Source organism: Meira miltonrushii (genome assembly GCF_003144205.1).
Source record: "Meira miltonrushii strain MCA 3882 unplaced genomic scaffold FA14scaffold_1, whole genome shotgun sequence".
Classification (NCBI taxonomy): Eukaryota; Fungi; Basidiomycota; class Exobasidiomycetes; order Exobasidiales; family Brachybasidiaceae; genus Meira; species Meira miltonrushii.
In genome coordinates this window covers 2,545,711-2,562,059 of record NW_020289943.1, presented here as the reverse complement: position 1 = coordinate 2,562,059, position 16,349 = coordinate 2,545,711, and the positions used below count along the sequence as shown (strand labels likewise).

At 42.7% G+C, this 16,349-nt stretch overlaps 7 protein-coding genes across 7 annotated transcripts; 5 read left to right on the top strand and 2 right to left on the bottom strand.

Annotated features, from left to right (window-relative positions):
* Nucleotides 1-939: 939 nt before the first annotated feature.
* Nucleotides 940-3,861, top strand: FA14DRAFT_105808 (kinesin-domain-containing protein; the record flags this gene model as incomplete). The annotated part of the gene is made up of 1 exon (XM_025495757.1): nucleotides 940-3,861. A coding segment is annotated over one exon (2,922 nt), but the record flags the coding sequence as incomplete, so codon positions are not given.
* A 660-nt stretch (nucleotides 3,862-4,521) lies between these two features.
* FA14DRAFT_152946 (RNA-binding domain-containing protein) lies at nucleotides 4,522-5,560 on the top strand (the record flags this gene model as incomplete). Its single annotated transcript, XM_025497561.1, has 3 exons — nucleotides 4,522-4,526; nucleotides 4,591-4,676; nucleotides 4,746-5,560. The coding sequence occupies 3 exons, from the start codon at nucleotides 4,522-4,524 to the stop codon at nucleotides 5,558-5,560; spliced, it is 906 nt and encodes a 301-aa protein (XP_025357880.1).
* Nucleotides 5,561-5,634: 74 nt separating this feature from the next.
* Nucleotides 5,635-6,567, bottom strand: FA14DRAFT_141978 (NIPSNAP-domain-containing protein; the record flags this gene model as incomplete). The annotated part of the gene is made up of 1 exon (XM_025497156.1): nucleotides 5,635-6,567. One exon carries the CDS (start codon nucleotides 6,565-6,567, stop codon nucleotides 5,635-5,637), a length of 933 nt encoding a protein of 310 aa, XP_025357879.1.
* Nucleotides 6,568-7,350: 783 nt separating this feature from the next.
* FA14DRAFT_159567 (uncharacterized protein) lies at nucleotides 7,351-9,512 on the top strand. The gene is made up of 2 exons (XM_025498274.1): nucleotides 7,351-7,511; nucleotides 7,579-9,512. Exons 1-2 carry the CDS (start codon nucleotides 7,401-7,403, stop codon nucleotides 9,418-9,420), a joined length of 1,953 nt encoding a protein of 650 aa, XP_025357878.1. The 5' UTR covers nucleotides 7,351-7,400; the 3' UTR covers nucleotides 9,421-9,512.
* Nucleotides 9,513-9,741: 229 nt separating this feature from the next.
* FA14DRAFT_183519 (uncharacterized protein) lies at nucleotides 9,742-11,734 on the top strand. The gene has a single exon (XM_025501321.1). It carries the CDS (start codon nucleotides 9,862-9,864, stop codon nucleotides 11,608-11,610), a length of 1,749 nt encoding a protein of 582 aa, XP_025357877.1. The 5' UTR covers nucleotides 9,742-9,861; the 3' UTR covers nucleotides 11,611-11,734.
* Nucleotides 11,735-12,373: 639 nt separating this feature from the next.
* FA14DRAFT_183516 (uncharacterized protein) lies at nucleotides 12,374-14,107 on the top strand (the record flags this gene model as incomplete). Its single annotated transcript, XM_025501320.1, has 1 exon — nucleotides 12,374-14,107. The coding sequence occupies one exon, from the start codon at nucleotides 12,374-12,376 to the stop codon at nucleotides 14,105-14,107; it is 1,734 nt and encodes a 577-aa protein (XP_025357876.1).
* Nucleotides 14,108-14,245: 138 nt separating this feature from the next.
* On the bottom strand, nucleotides 14,246-16,086 carry FA14DRAFT_141976 (putative GUA1-GMP synthase). Its single transcript, XM_025497155.1, has one exon. It carries the CDS (start codon nucleotides 15,998-16,000, stop codon nucleotides 14,354-14,356), a length of 1,647 nt encoding a protein of 548 aa, XP_025357875.1. The 5' UTR covers nucleotides 16,001-16,086; the 3' UTR covers nucleotides 14,246-14,353.
* Between the last annotated feature and the right edge of the window lie 263 nt (nucleotides 16,087-16,349).

Here is a 16,349-nt window from a genome sequence, read left to right as displayed (position 1 = left end):
CCTCATCAGAATGAAGTCCGAGAGGCACCTCATCAGAATGAAGTCCGAGAGGCACCTCATCAGAATGAAGTCCTAGAGGTACCTCATCAGGAAGTAACGTCAGAGATACCACGTCAGAAAGGAACGGCTAAAGGCGTTCATCTGGTCGTCTGTGACTGCGATACATGTCACGAACGTTGAGAAGCGGGACTGGGATGATGGTGGACTTCATTTGCCTTCATATAACAGTCATCCTCTTGTGCAACTTTGGTGACGTCGATATTATTTCTGTAAAAAGATGATGGTTGTGGTAATGATCCAGAAGGTGAACCGTTCATTGTGCAGTGTATTGAGAATCGCGTTCCTCAAAACTCTTTCTACACACGTGACCCTACGCGCCTGTTAAAAGTGTTGGTTTAGCGCGGCGTTTTTAAGTTTCGTGTTTGTTCGTTCATCTTTACTCCAGGGCCAAAGGGGATGATCGTCAATGCATGCACTCTTTGGCACCATCATCTGCAAATTTTGATTGCATTATACCCGTTCCACATCGTCATTGTATGTTAATACAGAGGAACCAAACCAACTACCAACGATACCCACCATCCATTCCTTGACAACACATCATTCACCGCCAAAGGCATCATCCACAACATGTCATTTCCACGACGGGTTGCACATCCACCTCTATCCCGAGTCACAAATCCTAGCAATAATGGATCAGCAGGTGGAAGTAGACCGCCATCAAGACCTACGAGCAGATCGAATATGCATGCAGCATTCATGAATGCAGGTGTCAATACAAGCGGTCAGGCAGGCGGATCGAATTCAGAATCATCTTCCACCGATGAAGCATTCAACAGAGGAATAGCACCGGTATCACCTTCCAAAGAACGTACAAGAATGTTGGGAATACGATCTAATGGTGTTGGAGGAACGCTTTTTAAACAAAAAGGTGATGAAGAAAGTAACATTCAAGTAGTCGTACGTGTTAGAGGAATGGCACCAGGTGAAGCACCTCCAATACAGCCAATTTTATCCACTTCTGGACCGCATTGCTCTTCTATCAACGTTGCAATGGAAGTTCAACAATCTGCCTCTGCGGTCAATGTGGCGGCAAATAGCGTGCAGTCATCCTTGGTGGGAGATGGAGGAAACGTTCGTGAGAGATCATACCCATTCGATCACGTCTTTGGTCCTGAAGCGGATCAGGGAATGGTGTATCAAAGTGTGGTAGGACCGGTATTGAATGAAGTGATGAACGGCTACAATTGCACAGTATTCGCTTATGGTCAAACCGGAACAGGGAAGACGCATACCATGGAAGGAGATTTGACATCGCAATTGGGCACTTATAGTGCAGAAGCAGGAATCATACCACGCACACTTTACAGGCTGTTCCACACTTTGGAGCTGTCCAAAGATGAGTATAGCGTTCATGCTACCTTTGTGGAACTATACAATGAAGAATTACGTGATTTACTGAGCGATGAAGCACCTCAGCCATTGGGTGGCGGTAAAGATTCGGCGGGATTAAGGATGTATGAGGATAAAGGCAAAGGAGTCAACATTCAAGGCCTGGAGGATATTCCAATGCGGGATGCAGAGCATGGATTGAAACTTCTTCGTAAAGGTAGTCAAAAGCGACACATTGCTGCTACCCGGTGCAACGAATCGTCCAGTCGATCACATTGTGTCTTTACACTAACGGTTCATATCAAGGAGACCACATCAAAAGGAGAAGATGTATTGCGAACGGGAAAGCTGAACCTTGTCGATCTTGCTGGATCTGAAAATATTGGAAGAAGCGGAGCAGAGAACAAACGTGCAAGAGAGGCCGGAATGATTAATCAAAGCTTGCTCACGTTAGGCAGAGTGATCAATGCACTGGTAGAAAAGAGTAGTCACATCCCCTATAGAGAATCAAAGCTAACGAGATTGCTACAGGAATCGCTTGGAGGACGAACAAAGACGTGTATCATTGCCACTGTTTCATCAGAACGTTCAAATATGGAAGAAACGCTGTCTACATTGGATTATGCTTTACGTGCTAAATCGATCCGAAATCGTCCAGAGGTCAATCAGAGAATGACGAGAGCGGCTCTGATCAAAGAATACGTTCATGAGATCGAAAGGCTCAAAGGTGATCTTTTGGCTTCACGGGAAAAGAGTGGAATATTCTTATCCCCTGAAAGCTGGCAATTAATGCAAGAAGAACATGACGGAGCACGAAGTCAAGTGGAGGAGCTACGTCGGCATGGTGAAGTTGTTGAATCAAAGATGGTATCGTTGAAGGAGCAATTTGAGCAAAGTATGCAATTGCTACTCAAACGTGAAGCTGAGTCAAAGACAATTCGATCCGAATTTGAGCAGAAAGAGGAGGAATTACAACAAATTCTCGGTCAAATTGATGAATTGAAAAGGGCAGAGCAAGAAGAAAGGGAGCTCAGGGAGGCTTACATGCGCAGCGAGAAGCGTCTTGATGGTGTCGCACGCGGTTTGAGAGGAATGTTTTACGAAAGTGCAGGAGATGTTGATGGATTGTTTTCTAAATTGGACCGTAAAGCCAAGGTTGAAAGAAGGAATCGTGATTTGTTGGCCGAATGTCAAGCTTCTTTAGCGTCTATATCCAATCAGTTAGAAGCTCGAGTCACAGATTTCGGCTCAAGTCACGAACAATTCACCATGGATCTTTCAGCGCAATTGAGAGAATTCCAGGTACGCGAACAGGATAAACTTAAAGCAAATCGTGAATCGATCGATCAGAAGCTTCAGGCTCTTTTATCGCTTACTCGATCTATCTCTGCTGATCATCAACAGAACAAGGGTGCGATCGATGAGCTGGCAGATGCTATCCGACGAGAAGGAGATCGGTTCGTAGGGGCATGCCAAGAAAGAAGTGAGATGCTGCATTCGACCTGTCAATCACTTGTGCAGGATGTCTCTCAAAGTCATCGTGAATCTTTGATCGGCGTACGCGCGGGTATCGAAGAGATGGGTGAGATGTCGATGAATATCATCAAATTGGCAAAAGAGAGGGCTAACCAAGATAAGAAAGGTCTTGAAGACGTTCGTACGCTTTCTTCAGACACAATTCATCGAGAACTAGCACGACTTCAAACGCAAAACGACCAATTAGCCAAACTTTTGGTTGAGGAGCGGGAAAAATCGACCAACATGCGCGATGGCTTGTGTAAGAACATCAATCAGATGGTCATGAACTTCTGTCAACAACGTGAACAGACATTCTCTACTGCTATCGAAGCTGTCCGTCAAGGCAATGCAGGCGCACAGGATGACGTACAAACATTCTCCAGACAACATACCGATAAAGTGGATGAGATGCTCGAACGTAATCAAAGCGTTCGTGAAACATTGAAAGAGAAGGAAAGACTGGCCAAAGCACAAAGAATACGCAGTGAAGCAGGCTTGAATCAAAGTAGTGCGGCTATTGAACAAAAGATGCATGGATTCACCGGAAACTTTTTCACCGTTCAACAAGAAGATCTTGAACAAGCTCGTTCAACTATGCAAGCTATCTCTGGCAATGTGGATGGCATTCGCGAAGTGGCAGAATCATCTAGACAATCCGAATCGCGGAACGTACAATTGATGCGTAACGACATCGAAGAAGGTTTCACAGAAGCATCGATGGAAATTCAGTCAACATTGGAGGATGTCGAAGAAACGTGTGAAGTAGCGATCGAAGGAGTTGAAGAACAGAGGATGCTCGGAAACGCTTTCTTGGATGATACAAACGCACAATTATCAATGCTGAGATCAAATGCACAGACATATCTGACGTCCAAGCTACTCACGGATATGCCAACAGGAACAACGCCACAAAAGAGAGATTGGCCAGCGGTTGCATCATGGTCACTCGTTCAAAATTCAGCTCGTGGGATGGGACCATCTGGCCTATCAAATCTTGTTCAAGCAGATGATTCGATGGCATTTGTGAATGGCGATTTAGCCGAATTGGAGCAAGAGCGAGAAGAAGGTGTACGATATTCAGAAACAGTATCGGAAAAAGACAAAATCGCATCGACAAAACAGGTTCGCACTGCGAGATCCAATCACATCCCATCAAGCAGGGCTCCATCATTGCCGGTGAATATGCAAAGTGGATCCAATCAATCGATACCCCTTGCAGAAAAGCAGATCAATCGACTAAGCGTTGCATCTGTGCCTGGGAAAAAGATTGTGAAAAATACCATTCAACCCAATGTTGGAAGCAAATTGAGACAGCCTAACACTATTTCAGGCCAAAATGGAGGATCCGTTAAACGTGCAAGGCAATGATTACATCACTTTGTTATTATTATACCCTACTTCATCTATCATCATATACCTTGGAGACACCTCTGTACTTTATATTTGGTTGCTTGCGATGCTTATACCATCTGCTGACTATTAAGATCATTCGTTCGCGTTCCAATGTGACCTACGCGGTAAAGAATTTAAGCTCATCCGCTAAGCTGCTCATAATCTTCTCATCACTCCACCATCTCGGATTGTCATCTGACATAAAGGTGGAAGGGGAAGATGAAGTGAGTAGATGGTTAGGATGAGACTATATTCACTTTACTGACATATTTTGACTCTATTCAAAAGTAATGTGCGGGAAATACAGAGAATCAATGAACGTGAATTGGACTTAGCAGTGGAAGGAGCGGCTTCTTGGCATGATGATTACAGAGGTGAGTACAATTCCCCAAAGGTGTGTATCATTCAGAGAAACTGACCTAAGTACCTGCATCGCACTACAGATTCGGCTTACATCTTTGTCGGTAATTTGGACAAACGTCTAACGGAAGGTGATGTGATTACAATCTTTTCACAATATGGCGAAATAATGGATATCAACCTTCCTCGGATTCCCGAAGGAGGCTTACGACATCAACGTGGAATGGATGCAGAAGGAGAAGCAAGATTGACAAACGATCAAAAACAGCAACAACAAGGTGGTAAACCTGGAGATAGAAGAGGGTTTGGGTTTATACTTTTTGAAGATCAAAGGAGTACAATCTTAGCAGTGGATAATTTGAACGGATTTCAACTTTTAAATAGAACCTTACGAGTTGATCACGTTCGTGATTATAAAATGCCAAAACGAAGGAATGAAGATGGGGAAGTAGAAGAGCCAACTGGACCAAGCAGAAATGCAGCACCTCAAATACCACAACCAGAAGCTCGACAACAAGAGACAAATGATGATGATGAAGGTGACATGGATGACCCGATGGCAGCATATATTGCCCGATCGAAGTCTGCTTCCTATAAAGGTGAGGATGATGACAAGGAAGAGCGAAAGAGAAGGAAAGAGCAGAGAAGACTGATTCGCGAGGAAAGAGAAAGAAGGCGAAAAGACCGGGATTCGCGAGATTATAGACATGATCGAGAAGACGAGAGATATAGAAAGGAGAGGCAAAGCCACTCCCGAACTGACAATGGCTCAAGTAGTCGCCGCGAAAGAGAGCTTTCACCAAAGCGCTCCCGCGATGATAGAGACCATCACAGAGACTCAGATCATCGTTCCAGCAATCGCGAACGAGAAAGAAGATCAAACTCAAGACGGGATTAGGCTTTTGTACCAACTGTCATATTAATGTGTTCACATTGTATAATATCATCAATCTTTACAACTTTGTGCTTCCCTTAGTGTAGCGGTGACCATGGTAGAGGCGTCATGATTTGTGCATGCATTTTGTCGATCAATTTGACTGTTTGGGTGACGGTGTCATTCCATGTTTCCACCTGCCAAGCTGCATCACGAGTTGCTTTACGTTGCTCTAAGCTATCGTATCGCCAGATATGTTGGACAGTGTGCAATTGACCGATTTGACTAAAGTATGCTGCAATAGGCTGAACAAATCGTTTACGTGCCTCCAATCCTCTGCGCCAATTCGTTTCCCATTCCAATAGCATGCCTGGTTTCAAGTGATATGTTCGTAATTCGTACAACGGTCTTTCCACATCACTCTTTTGCGCCTTTACAGTGGCCCAGAATGCGAACTCTTGCGTGATCCAGTTAGAGCGAGAAGAAAGGGTTGCTCGCACATTTGTAACCAAATCGGTGTTCTCCTTTGATTTATAGAATGCATCAGATGATTGATCATAGCCAGAGTATCCATCATATTCCCAAATGTGGTAGAAAGTTTCCATTTCTCCGATTTGCACTTCGAATGAACCAATCAAGCGACCATTAATACTGTCATCTGACGAAAGCCGAGGATAGTGTTGACTTAGAATGCTCTTGTATTCGTCCACTTTATCCGGTCTTACAACGTGTCTTTGAATCTCGTGAATGTATTTTCCTCTACCGACGGTTGTACTGTGTGATTGTGCTGTCAAGCCATCTTGTTTTGCTGTGTCGGAGCCATGCAATAAAGAAGCAAAAAGTCCTTGTGCTTGCTTTGGCTTTTCTTCTTCTTCTTTGCAACGTACGGATGAGCTTGAGAATTGGCGTGAACGGAGATTGCCGATCACGTTTGGACTGATTGCCTTTTGCACAGATGGTATTTTCACGTTCGCTCTTAGAGCACTGTGATGAGCCGATAAGATTGCACCGGCACCTCGTCTAACAGCCATACTATCGTAAGTGAGAGAGAGACGGATGATGGTATGAATAAAGGTATGCTGCTCTTCATTGTGCCCTTTACGCCTTGCCCTCCCTTCCCCAGCTTCGCTCGGGCCAATTGACACAACCCACATCTTCAACACTGCTTTAGTGCAATGATTTATTTAAGCGTTAATGATAAACGCGCCACGCATTTCTTCTCGGAACTTAAGCCCATTGAATGCTTTGGTCACCATCATAGAATTCTTCAATACAGTCAAAATTCTCACGCTGTTGATGGAGATTAAAAAGAATAAGGGCACTGCCCTAATGCAATGCAAGAAGAACCAGATATTCTCCGAACAGAACATCTGCAAGGCGTTTCCATAATGAAATCATTTTAATTTCCGAGATCAGATCCACGGCAAAATTGAATATATGCAGCTTGCACCCCTTTTATCTTGACCATATATCTGGAAAATATATTAAGGGTTAAGGTCGGACCTCTTGCGCGGGATCATTCATTCGTCGATATGACAAATACAATGACCTCACAATCGTGAATCTACGGATACATTTGTCCATAATGAATGAATATAAAAGAAAGTGAATATCTTTAATGCTTCAAGATTGCTTTCTTGAAATCCCGCATTCATCTGCATTGTTGGTCGTGATGTCGCTATATTCTCACAACTTTACACTTCTTCCGAGACCTCCACGGTCGCCTTTATCATGGGGAAGCGAAAGTACAAGAGCAGTTCTACCCAACTTTGACAGCGTTGAAGAATTACAAGATTTTGTTAGACGGTTCTTTGTATACGATTTTGGAAATGCAGTATTCTTGCAAATCAAGATTGGGATCGCAATGGCAGGAGCAATGTTATTAGTCTCTCTTTTGATTATTGGACGCCGAATGTACGAAAGGAATTTTTGGATCTTTCGAGTTATCCGAGTTTCATCAGGGCCAATTATCGTCGTGAGTACTTATGCAGTACACAAAGATGCTGAAAATACTTACACTTTTTTCTCCATCACCCGCACAGCCCAACCCAATCCTTTCATTTGGTTTCATTGAAGGGAACTTCGTCATTGTTTTCATGGCTTTGCTGATTATAGCCTTACAATATCACGAATACCATACTCTGAAACCGGAGAATCTCATCCTATGGATTTCATTACCCTGGTGCATCACCATCTTTGGTGCAATATTTGCTGCTGTCGGGACTCATTACGCTACTCCAACAAATCAGCTACCGTCATCTGGCAAAGCAGTCGGAGATCTTTCGAGGAGATGGAAAAGTCTAATGAAGAATGCTTGGGTCATCAATGGAATCGCTGTTGCACTTCCTGCATTTATTTGTGTGACCGTCGCAGTTCCAACGTTTATATCAAATGCAATCTTTCAAAAAGCCAATCACCTTCACACTCAATGGGAAACAAAGTATGCAGACTATACAATGTTTACACAAGACATGGTAACAGAGGCTCAAGTTATTTGGTATACCTTGTTACGAAGCGTACTCATTGCTTCTGCTGTCTTCTGCCTTTGGTTCGTTTGGGCTTCGTTCTGCTTCATCATCTGCACTCTTTTATCCTTGCGATTATTGCGTACCATCAGCGCGGAACTTTCAAGAAGCAACATGTTTGCACCCAACTTTGTCGTTACACAAACAAGAATGATTATGAGCAATCGTGCTTTGAAGAGGGAAGAACGCCTCACAGAAACACAGCAAAAAGTCTCTACGCCTTATAAGGCACAAGGAAGACGGAAATTGCCAAGAGGGAATCACTCGTACTTTTTGCACAGCACAAACTCATTTCCAGCTCAAGTACGGACACCAGGAGAGACTTTTCACAATCCTCAACAATCTGAGGATAGTCTCGCAGCATGGAATAGCAATGAGATCATTTGGCGAGATCGGGAACAGGATCCTGAGGATAATTTAGAGCGAACTGAAACATTAACAGGTGATGTTTCTCTTAACAAACCCACGGAAGCCATTCAGGAAGAGCCAGTGCGTGTACAGGGAAACAGAATGGCTTTTATCAGAAGATTGATCCCGAATATCGTCATGACGACGGAAAAAGCGCAGAGCAATGCAGTTGAAACAATGGTTTCTTCGCGCGACGAACAAAAGAGGGAGCTTCGGAAAGCAGCGATACACATCTTTACGCAATATGCAATCGTTGGACCAGGCTGCGCTACCTTTGGCGGAATCGCTCTCATGATGGGATTGGTACTACATGGATCGTTCGAGCAACCTTCTAATGGCGGAACAAAATTTGAGTTCTTTGGAGCGCTTGCATTATTGGTGGTCATGTATGCAGTTTCCTTTTTTGGTTGGGTTTGTGCAGGTGCAATCTTCCATCGAACATACGAGCCAGTCTTTGTCAATTATACGGCATCAACAACGGTATCTTCCTTTGGTATCTCAGATTTATCAACGACGGACTCTTCTAAATCTAAGCTACAAGACTTTATCCGTGTCGGTGGAGCCGATCCAAAGGTGCGAAATAAGATTCGTTACCCACAAGCAATGGTGAAAAGTATGCTAGACAATACACCACAGGAGATCCTAGCCCTGAAAGGAACAAATGTCAACGATATTTCCCATCAAAATAACCAGTTAAACAATTCACATTTTCATTTTCATGTTCCCACGATGAGCCCGCCAATTATGCAAGAAGGACAACATCAGCCTAAACGAGCAATTGACCGTCAATATTCGAATAACGAACTACGCAAATCGGAAAACAGGTACAAGAGCATCAAAAGGGATCAACAAAGTCACTTTGATGTAGAACCTGAAGAAGGCGAGCTAGTCAACAATTCAGTGCTTGTCGTACGAAAAGGAAAGAATCGGCAACCCGTTCGGCGCATCTGACCCACAATATGGGTAATGGATATGGGAATAATTGACATCTTGTATTTCATTCGTTACAATCACTCATTCAAAGAACCAGTATAATATCTAACTATCTTTTTACAATTCAAAAAATTCAGCCTTGGAAAAGTTGATCGGGTGCGCTAAAAGGGAGGGCTAGTGCACTGCATGGGAAGGTGTGAATGTCTGAGATGAGGTCATGGGTGAGCAGGCTGTCGCGCTTTGACCGCTATGATTAGCTTTGCTTTTACGGTGAGTGAATTGTCAACGTTTTTTGATTAGTGCTTTGACAGACATCATGATTAGGTTTTTGATGGGCATATCCTTCTTTCCGCGGGGAACAGAATTGCTTGGCAGGTTAAATTGGACTTGTGAAAAAAGTATAAAATGCTGCAATTATTTGCTCCCGTTGCTTGACAGATTTCCCAATTGAGAACAAAAATGTCTCTTTACACACATTCTTTCCAATACTTACCTCCTCCTCCAAGGTCTGCGTTCTCATGGGGAGCAGAAAGTACAAGGGCCAAATTGCCGGATTTTGTCGATGTGAACGAATTGCAAGAATTCGTTCTTCGCTTGTTCATTTATCGATTTCAGGTCACGCATATCACTCTACAGATCCTCGTTGGAGTTGCGTGCTTGGGATTTCTGATAGTAATTTCAGCTTTGATTATCGCAAGAAGAATGTACGAGCGAAACTTTTGGATCTTTCGTTTAGCCAAAACGCCTTCTGGAACGATTATGGTACCAAACACGATGTTATCATTTATCGTGATCGAAAGTGGATTCGTGGTTGTTTTGATTGCGTTTTTATCGGAGATCAAGGATTATTACAGCTCAGATCCTAATCAAGTCAAAAACATCATCCTTTGGATTTTATTGCCTTGGTGCATTTTAATTTTTGGCCCATTCTTTGCTGCTTTAGGAACGCATTATGCAACTCCTCGGACAATGGAAAGCTTAACAGTAGAAAGGAATAGTGGTACGAAAAGATGGTTAAAAAGTTTTCTCTCCAATGCTATCCTTGCAAATATTTTGGCAATCGTAATTCCATCGTTGACGTGCATCACGGTTGCTGTTCCTGCCTTTGTTGCCAATGCAAGCTATATGCGAGCAAAAGAACACCAAGAACAATGGCTAAGACAATATCAAAATGCGACCCAATTCACACAAGAAATGGTAACAGGAGCACAAATGGTTTGGTATGAAACTTTGCCGAGTTTGCGTCTTACTTGCATCACGCTTTGTATTTGGTTCTTTTGGGCAATCTTTTGTTTCTTCTTGTATACCACTCTTTCTCTTCGTTTGATTAGAGCGATTTATAAAGAAGTGAAAAAGACCAAAAGAGAAGAAATGCTATTCATTGCCACTCGAACACAAAATTCACCTTCTCAAGATCAAAGAAAGTCAAAGAAAGCTATCACACAAACACAAAAAAATCCAGAAAATGAAACAATTCAACAAAATTCAGGAGAAAGTATCGAGATGAACATACGACCTGCATTCAGATTACCTGGTATAAGGGAAGAACAAGAACAAGGAAATCCGTATCAAATAAGAAGTATTGATACAATGCAATATGATCTACAAAGTGCCCTCAATTTGGATGCTTTTGAACTTAGTAGACGTGAATCTTTGCAAGTTCCATCTGACGCAAATGCAAGGACGACATACCCAAAATCTCCGCAAGAGAAGGCAAGATCTACGTCACGATCCAGCTTCATAATCGACAGTACCGCAAGCGGAAGCGAGAGCAAGTACATGAAAATACGGATGCCACATCTGGTTATCACGCAAAGAAAGTTGGATAAAAGAAGGAAAGAAAGTATGATAGCCTCAATCGACGAGCAAAAGAGAGAACTTAAAAGGGCAGCTTTCAACATACTCGCACAATGTTTAGCAATCAGTCCAGGATGTGCACTCATGGGAGGAATCGCATTGATGCTTGCTTTAACGATTTATGGTGGTTTTGAACAACCTTCTCAAGATCGAACAGGAACGTATTTTGAACGTTTTACCGGTATTGCAATCTTGTTTGTGATTTATACAATTATCACTTTTGGGTCAGTTTGCTTCTTGTGTGTCTTCTTTCGCGTGTACGAGCCAATCTTTGTCAAGAGCGGTCATTCGTCAAGGGATACGGAGTCTAGGGAAACAATGATTGACAGAAACCCAGAAGAAGAGAGTTGAAATTCCTTTGAGCCAATTAAGATGGTCACACACTCTTTCATACAAGCCTAACTTCCATCAACCATTTTACACAAAAACTGTACACACTCTTTTTTACCAAATCTCAATGACATGTATATTTCTCAATCTTTTATTGCTTGGGGGTCATGCAGGAGAAGGTCGCGTTGATGTCTTCGGTGCCTTGATGGTGAAATGAAGTGGTCTCAATAAAACGGAGCCGCTTACATGCCTTCCCCAAATTAAGTTTTAGTTTTCGGCTTATCGAACGTCAACGATTTATATATATTACAAGCAGGGCTTTGCTGCATGTTGTATGCACCTCAATCTTCTTCCGCTTCTTTAACTTTAATAAAGCACAATCAGTGGATCAACAGTGATAAGTCAAGTGACCTTCATAGTCTCTATTTCAATCGACACTCAGTGGAGTGTAGGATGATCAACGGCTTGCCACGGCTCCGTGTTATGAGCTCAATTGAGAACGAAACAGCAGGAAGAATTGACACGGGGATTCTTATTTTCAACTCCTACAACGCCTTCTTCTTTCTTTGAAATGTCTTGAAAGAGAACTTTAAGCATCCTGCAGATCAATTGATGTTCGGGCGTTCCTCAATGAGAGAAATTGAGAAGGCAGTGAAGATTGCAAAGCAGGCAAGATGAAATCTTTCTTTATAAATGATAAAATTCCTTGCCATCATCATTTCATTCCCACTACTAACCCATCTTCCGTTTTCATACCAACACACAACAACACTCATTTGAAGACATGTCTCTTTACTCGTTCAATTTCGATCTCCTTCCTCCTCCGCCAAGGTCCCGACTTTCATGGGGCTCAGAATCAAGTAGGGCAAAATTACCAGATTTCAAAAACGTGGAAGAATTACGGCAATTCATGACAAATCTGTTCATCTTTCCGTTTCCAATCCCACACCTCATGCTTCAGATGAAAGTAGGAGCGGGAGTTCTATCGTTACTGCTACTCGTTTATCTGCTGATTATTGCAAGGAGGATGTACGAAAGGAACTTCTGGATTCTTCGTATTTTCAAGACACCAACTGGATCGGTAATTGCTCCAAATACGATTCTAGCTTTCATCGTGATAGAAGGTGCTTTCGTAATAGTCTTTATTGCAATGATGTTGGAATTACGTTACTATTACATTGTGGGCTCCGACAAACCGAAGAATATACTTCTTTGGATCTTACTTCCTTGGAGTATATTAATCTTTGGCGCATTCTCCGCTGCTTTAGGAACACATTATGCCACACCAAGAAGTCCTACAATTTCCAGAAAAGATGGCAAACATACTTTCAAAACCTTTTTGGCTAAGATCGGGGGGCATGCCATCACTGTCAACCTATTGGCAATTTTCATACCCGCCATCACTTGTATTTCTGTGGCCATACCTTCTTTCATTGCAAACGCACGGCAGGTTAAAGGATGTGATCGTGAAAAAGAATGGCAACTGAGATATGCCAGCGAGGAGCATTTTGATCAACAAATGGTTTTGGAAGCACAACATATATGGTATCAACAGTTAAAAGCCATAAAGATTGCATCAGCGACTTTTTGCCTTTGGTCCTTTTGGGGATTGTTTTGTTTCGCATTATATACAGCTCTTGCTCTTCGTCTGATTAGAGCGGTAAAAATCGAGCTTGGCAAGACAGAATTAAAACAATTGAAGTTCATCGTTACAACAATATGCGCAACATCTTCCCACAGAGATCCAATCCCAGCAATGAGACCAGAACAGCCCGATCCAAACTTTCTTCATGTTGTTGATGCTAGAAGAGAACATCACATAAGCTCTGAGGATGCTTTTGTCAATAGACTGCCGCTTTGGTCAGAGACTGGAAGCGGTGCGAGTGTTTCTCATGAAGGTCAACATTCACATTCTGGTTTGCGAGATCTTGGTTGTACTGTTATAGTCGAACATATTCCCCAATCTTTGGATCAGTGTATTCATGAATTGGTTGTTCATCAAGATACATGCGATAGTATTCATTCGGCAAGATCAGTTCATGATGAAGACAAGGAGCACAAAGACGAAGATTCTTCAACCTTCACTCAAGCAATCAAATCTCGGCTCAAATTGCCCAATTTTATCATGACACAGAAAATGATTGATAAAAGACGAAAAGAAAGTATGCAATTTTCAATCAACGAACAAAAGATTGAACTTAAAAAAGCAATGGTTAATATCGTCATTCAAACATTGGTGATCAGTCCCGGTTGTGCTTGTTTAAGTGCAATCGTATTGATGTTTGGTTTGACCTTTTTTGGTTCATTGGAACAACCTACTCCAAATCGAATTGCAACTTACGCTCAACGGTTTGCAGGGATCGCTTTATTGGCTGTCTTGTATACAATCATTCTTTTCGGTTCAATTTGCGCTGTCTGTGTCTTCTTTCGTGTATATGAACCAATCTTCGTCAAAAATGCAGACAATGAGAGTAGGAATAGGCCAACATCGACTATTCTAAGTGAAGGAGATCAATAGCGGCGATAAAGGCCGAAATATATAGGCTGGACCTGGCTTCTTTATGTATATCACACATTCGTTGCTCAAAATCATTTCAAAAGTGACTATCCTTCGCTTATCAAATCCACTCTTTGTATCACTCGAAAATAATAGTATGTTTCATCGATGAAAGTTTTGCTTGCATTGCATTAAAAGGGAGACAGAAACAGGAATCTATTGTTACAAACATATCTATGAAGATGACATGATTTTCTAGCAGACCGCTTATAGCCACTCAATCGTTCCTGGTGGCTTGGATGAGATATCATACACAACTCGGTTCACACCTTGAACTTCATTAGTGATTCGGTTTGAGACGGTGGAAAGGAAATCATAGGTGAACGGATACCAGGTTGCAGTCATGAAATCGGTTGTTTGAACAGCACGCAAAGCTACCACTTGATCATATGTTCTCTTATCACCTTGTACACCAACTGCACGTACGGGCAATAAAACGGCAAATGCTTGACTGATTTCGTTGTAGATTCCAGCTTTACGAATTTCTTCAATGTAGATCGCATCAGCTTGTTGAAGGATTTCCACTTGAGCACGAGTGACAGGGCCCAAGATGCGTACAGCTAGACCGGGACCAGGGAAGGGATGTCTTCCGACCAAGTGAGCGGGGATACCCATCACTTTACCCAATTCACGTACCTCGTCCTTGAACAATTCTCGCAACGGCTCAATGAGTTTCAATTTCATATTTTCTAGCAATCCTCCGACATTGTGATGTGTCTTAATGGTTGCACTTGGCCCTTTGAAGCTGATGCTTTCAATCACATCGGGGTATAGTGTTCCTTGCATCAAATATTCGTATTTGCCTTTTGCTTCATGCTGTCTTCCCGCCTTCAGTGCTTCAGCTTCTTCTTTTTCAGCTTGTGCTTCTAGCTTGGTAACCTCTTCATCGAATACGTTGATGAAAGTATTTCCAATGATTTTACGTTTCTTTTCTGGATCATCAACGTTTTCCAGGCGACCCAAGAATAGATCGCTTGCATCTACTACTGTCAGATTAACACCCAATCCTTTCGAGAGCATTTCATATACCTGCTTTGCCTCTCCACCACGCAAAACACCATTGTCCACCATTACTGCATGGAATCGATCGCCTAGTGCTTCATGCATCAATTTCGCAGCAACAGAGCTATCCACACCTCCTGAAATGGCACCGATCACACGAGCTTTTGGTCCGACCAATTCACGAATACGTGCGATTTCTTTGTCAATAAATGTTTCCATGTTCCAATCTTGCTTGCATCCACAGATCTTTGTGACAAAATTGCCAAAGAGTTCCTTTCCACGAGGGCTATGAGTTACTTCGGCATGGAATTGAATACCAAAGATTGGTTTGGATTTGTGAGCCAAAGCAGCAAATGGAGCTGTTGAAGTACGAGCGATCACTTCAAAGTCTTCGGGACATTTCGATAGCTGGTCTCCGTGTGACATCCAAACTTGAACCTGTTCTGCTTCTCCGTCAAACAAACGATCAGCATGGGCATTACCGGTTTTGACAACATCGATCATCGCTTTACCATATTCGCGTCTATCATGAGGGTCCACTTTTCCGCCGAATGTCCAAGCGATTTCTTGTAAGCCATAACAGATACCCAGAACTGGGACACCCAAATCGAAGACTGCTTTATCCACTCTTGGTGCTCCATCATCGTAGACACTGAAAGGCGAACCTGATAAGATGACACCCTTTGGCTTCCAATCCAATTCAGCAATCTTCTGGGTGCATGGAAGCATTTCACAATACACGTTCAATTCACGACATCTTCTGGCGATCAAGTGACTGTATTGCGATCCGAAATCGAGAATCAAGATGGAATCGTATTGCGAATGAATCGCTTCTGCTGATGCTACACCCATTTTGAATGATGGTCTTTATTCGTTATGGTCCCAATGATAAATGCTATCTTCTCATGGACACTTTTTTTTTGAAACTCTAAATTTTTTATCAGGAAGAAAGAATTGGGAGGTAGAGCAGTCTAAAAGTACCATTGCAAAATACGCGTTTTGGAAATCTTCTTAGTCGAAGAATGACTCCAGATCTTTCGGCCGACGAAGAGCAGAGCTGACTGACGCGTTTCAACAGGAAGACCCGATTAACTTTGACATACATCTAACGCGCCCGCGCCCCCTCTCATTCAGCCCACAGTATGCATGCCAGCAAACGCCTTGCGCCTGTCTAATGCAACACGTTGCTCCTGAAAGTATC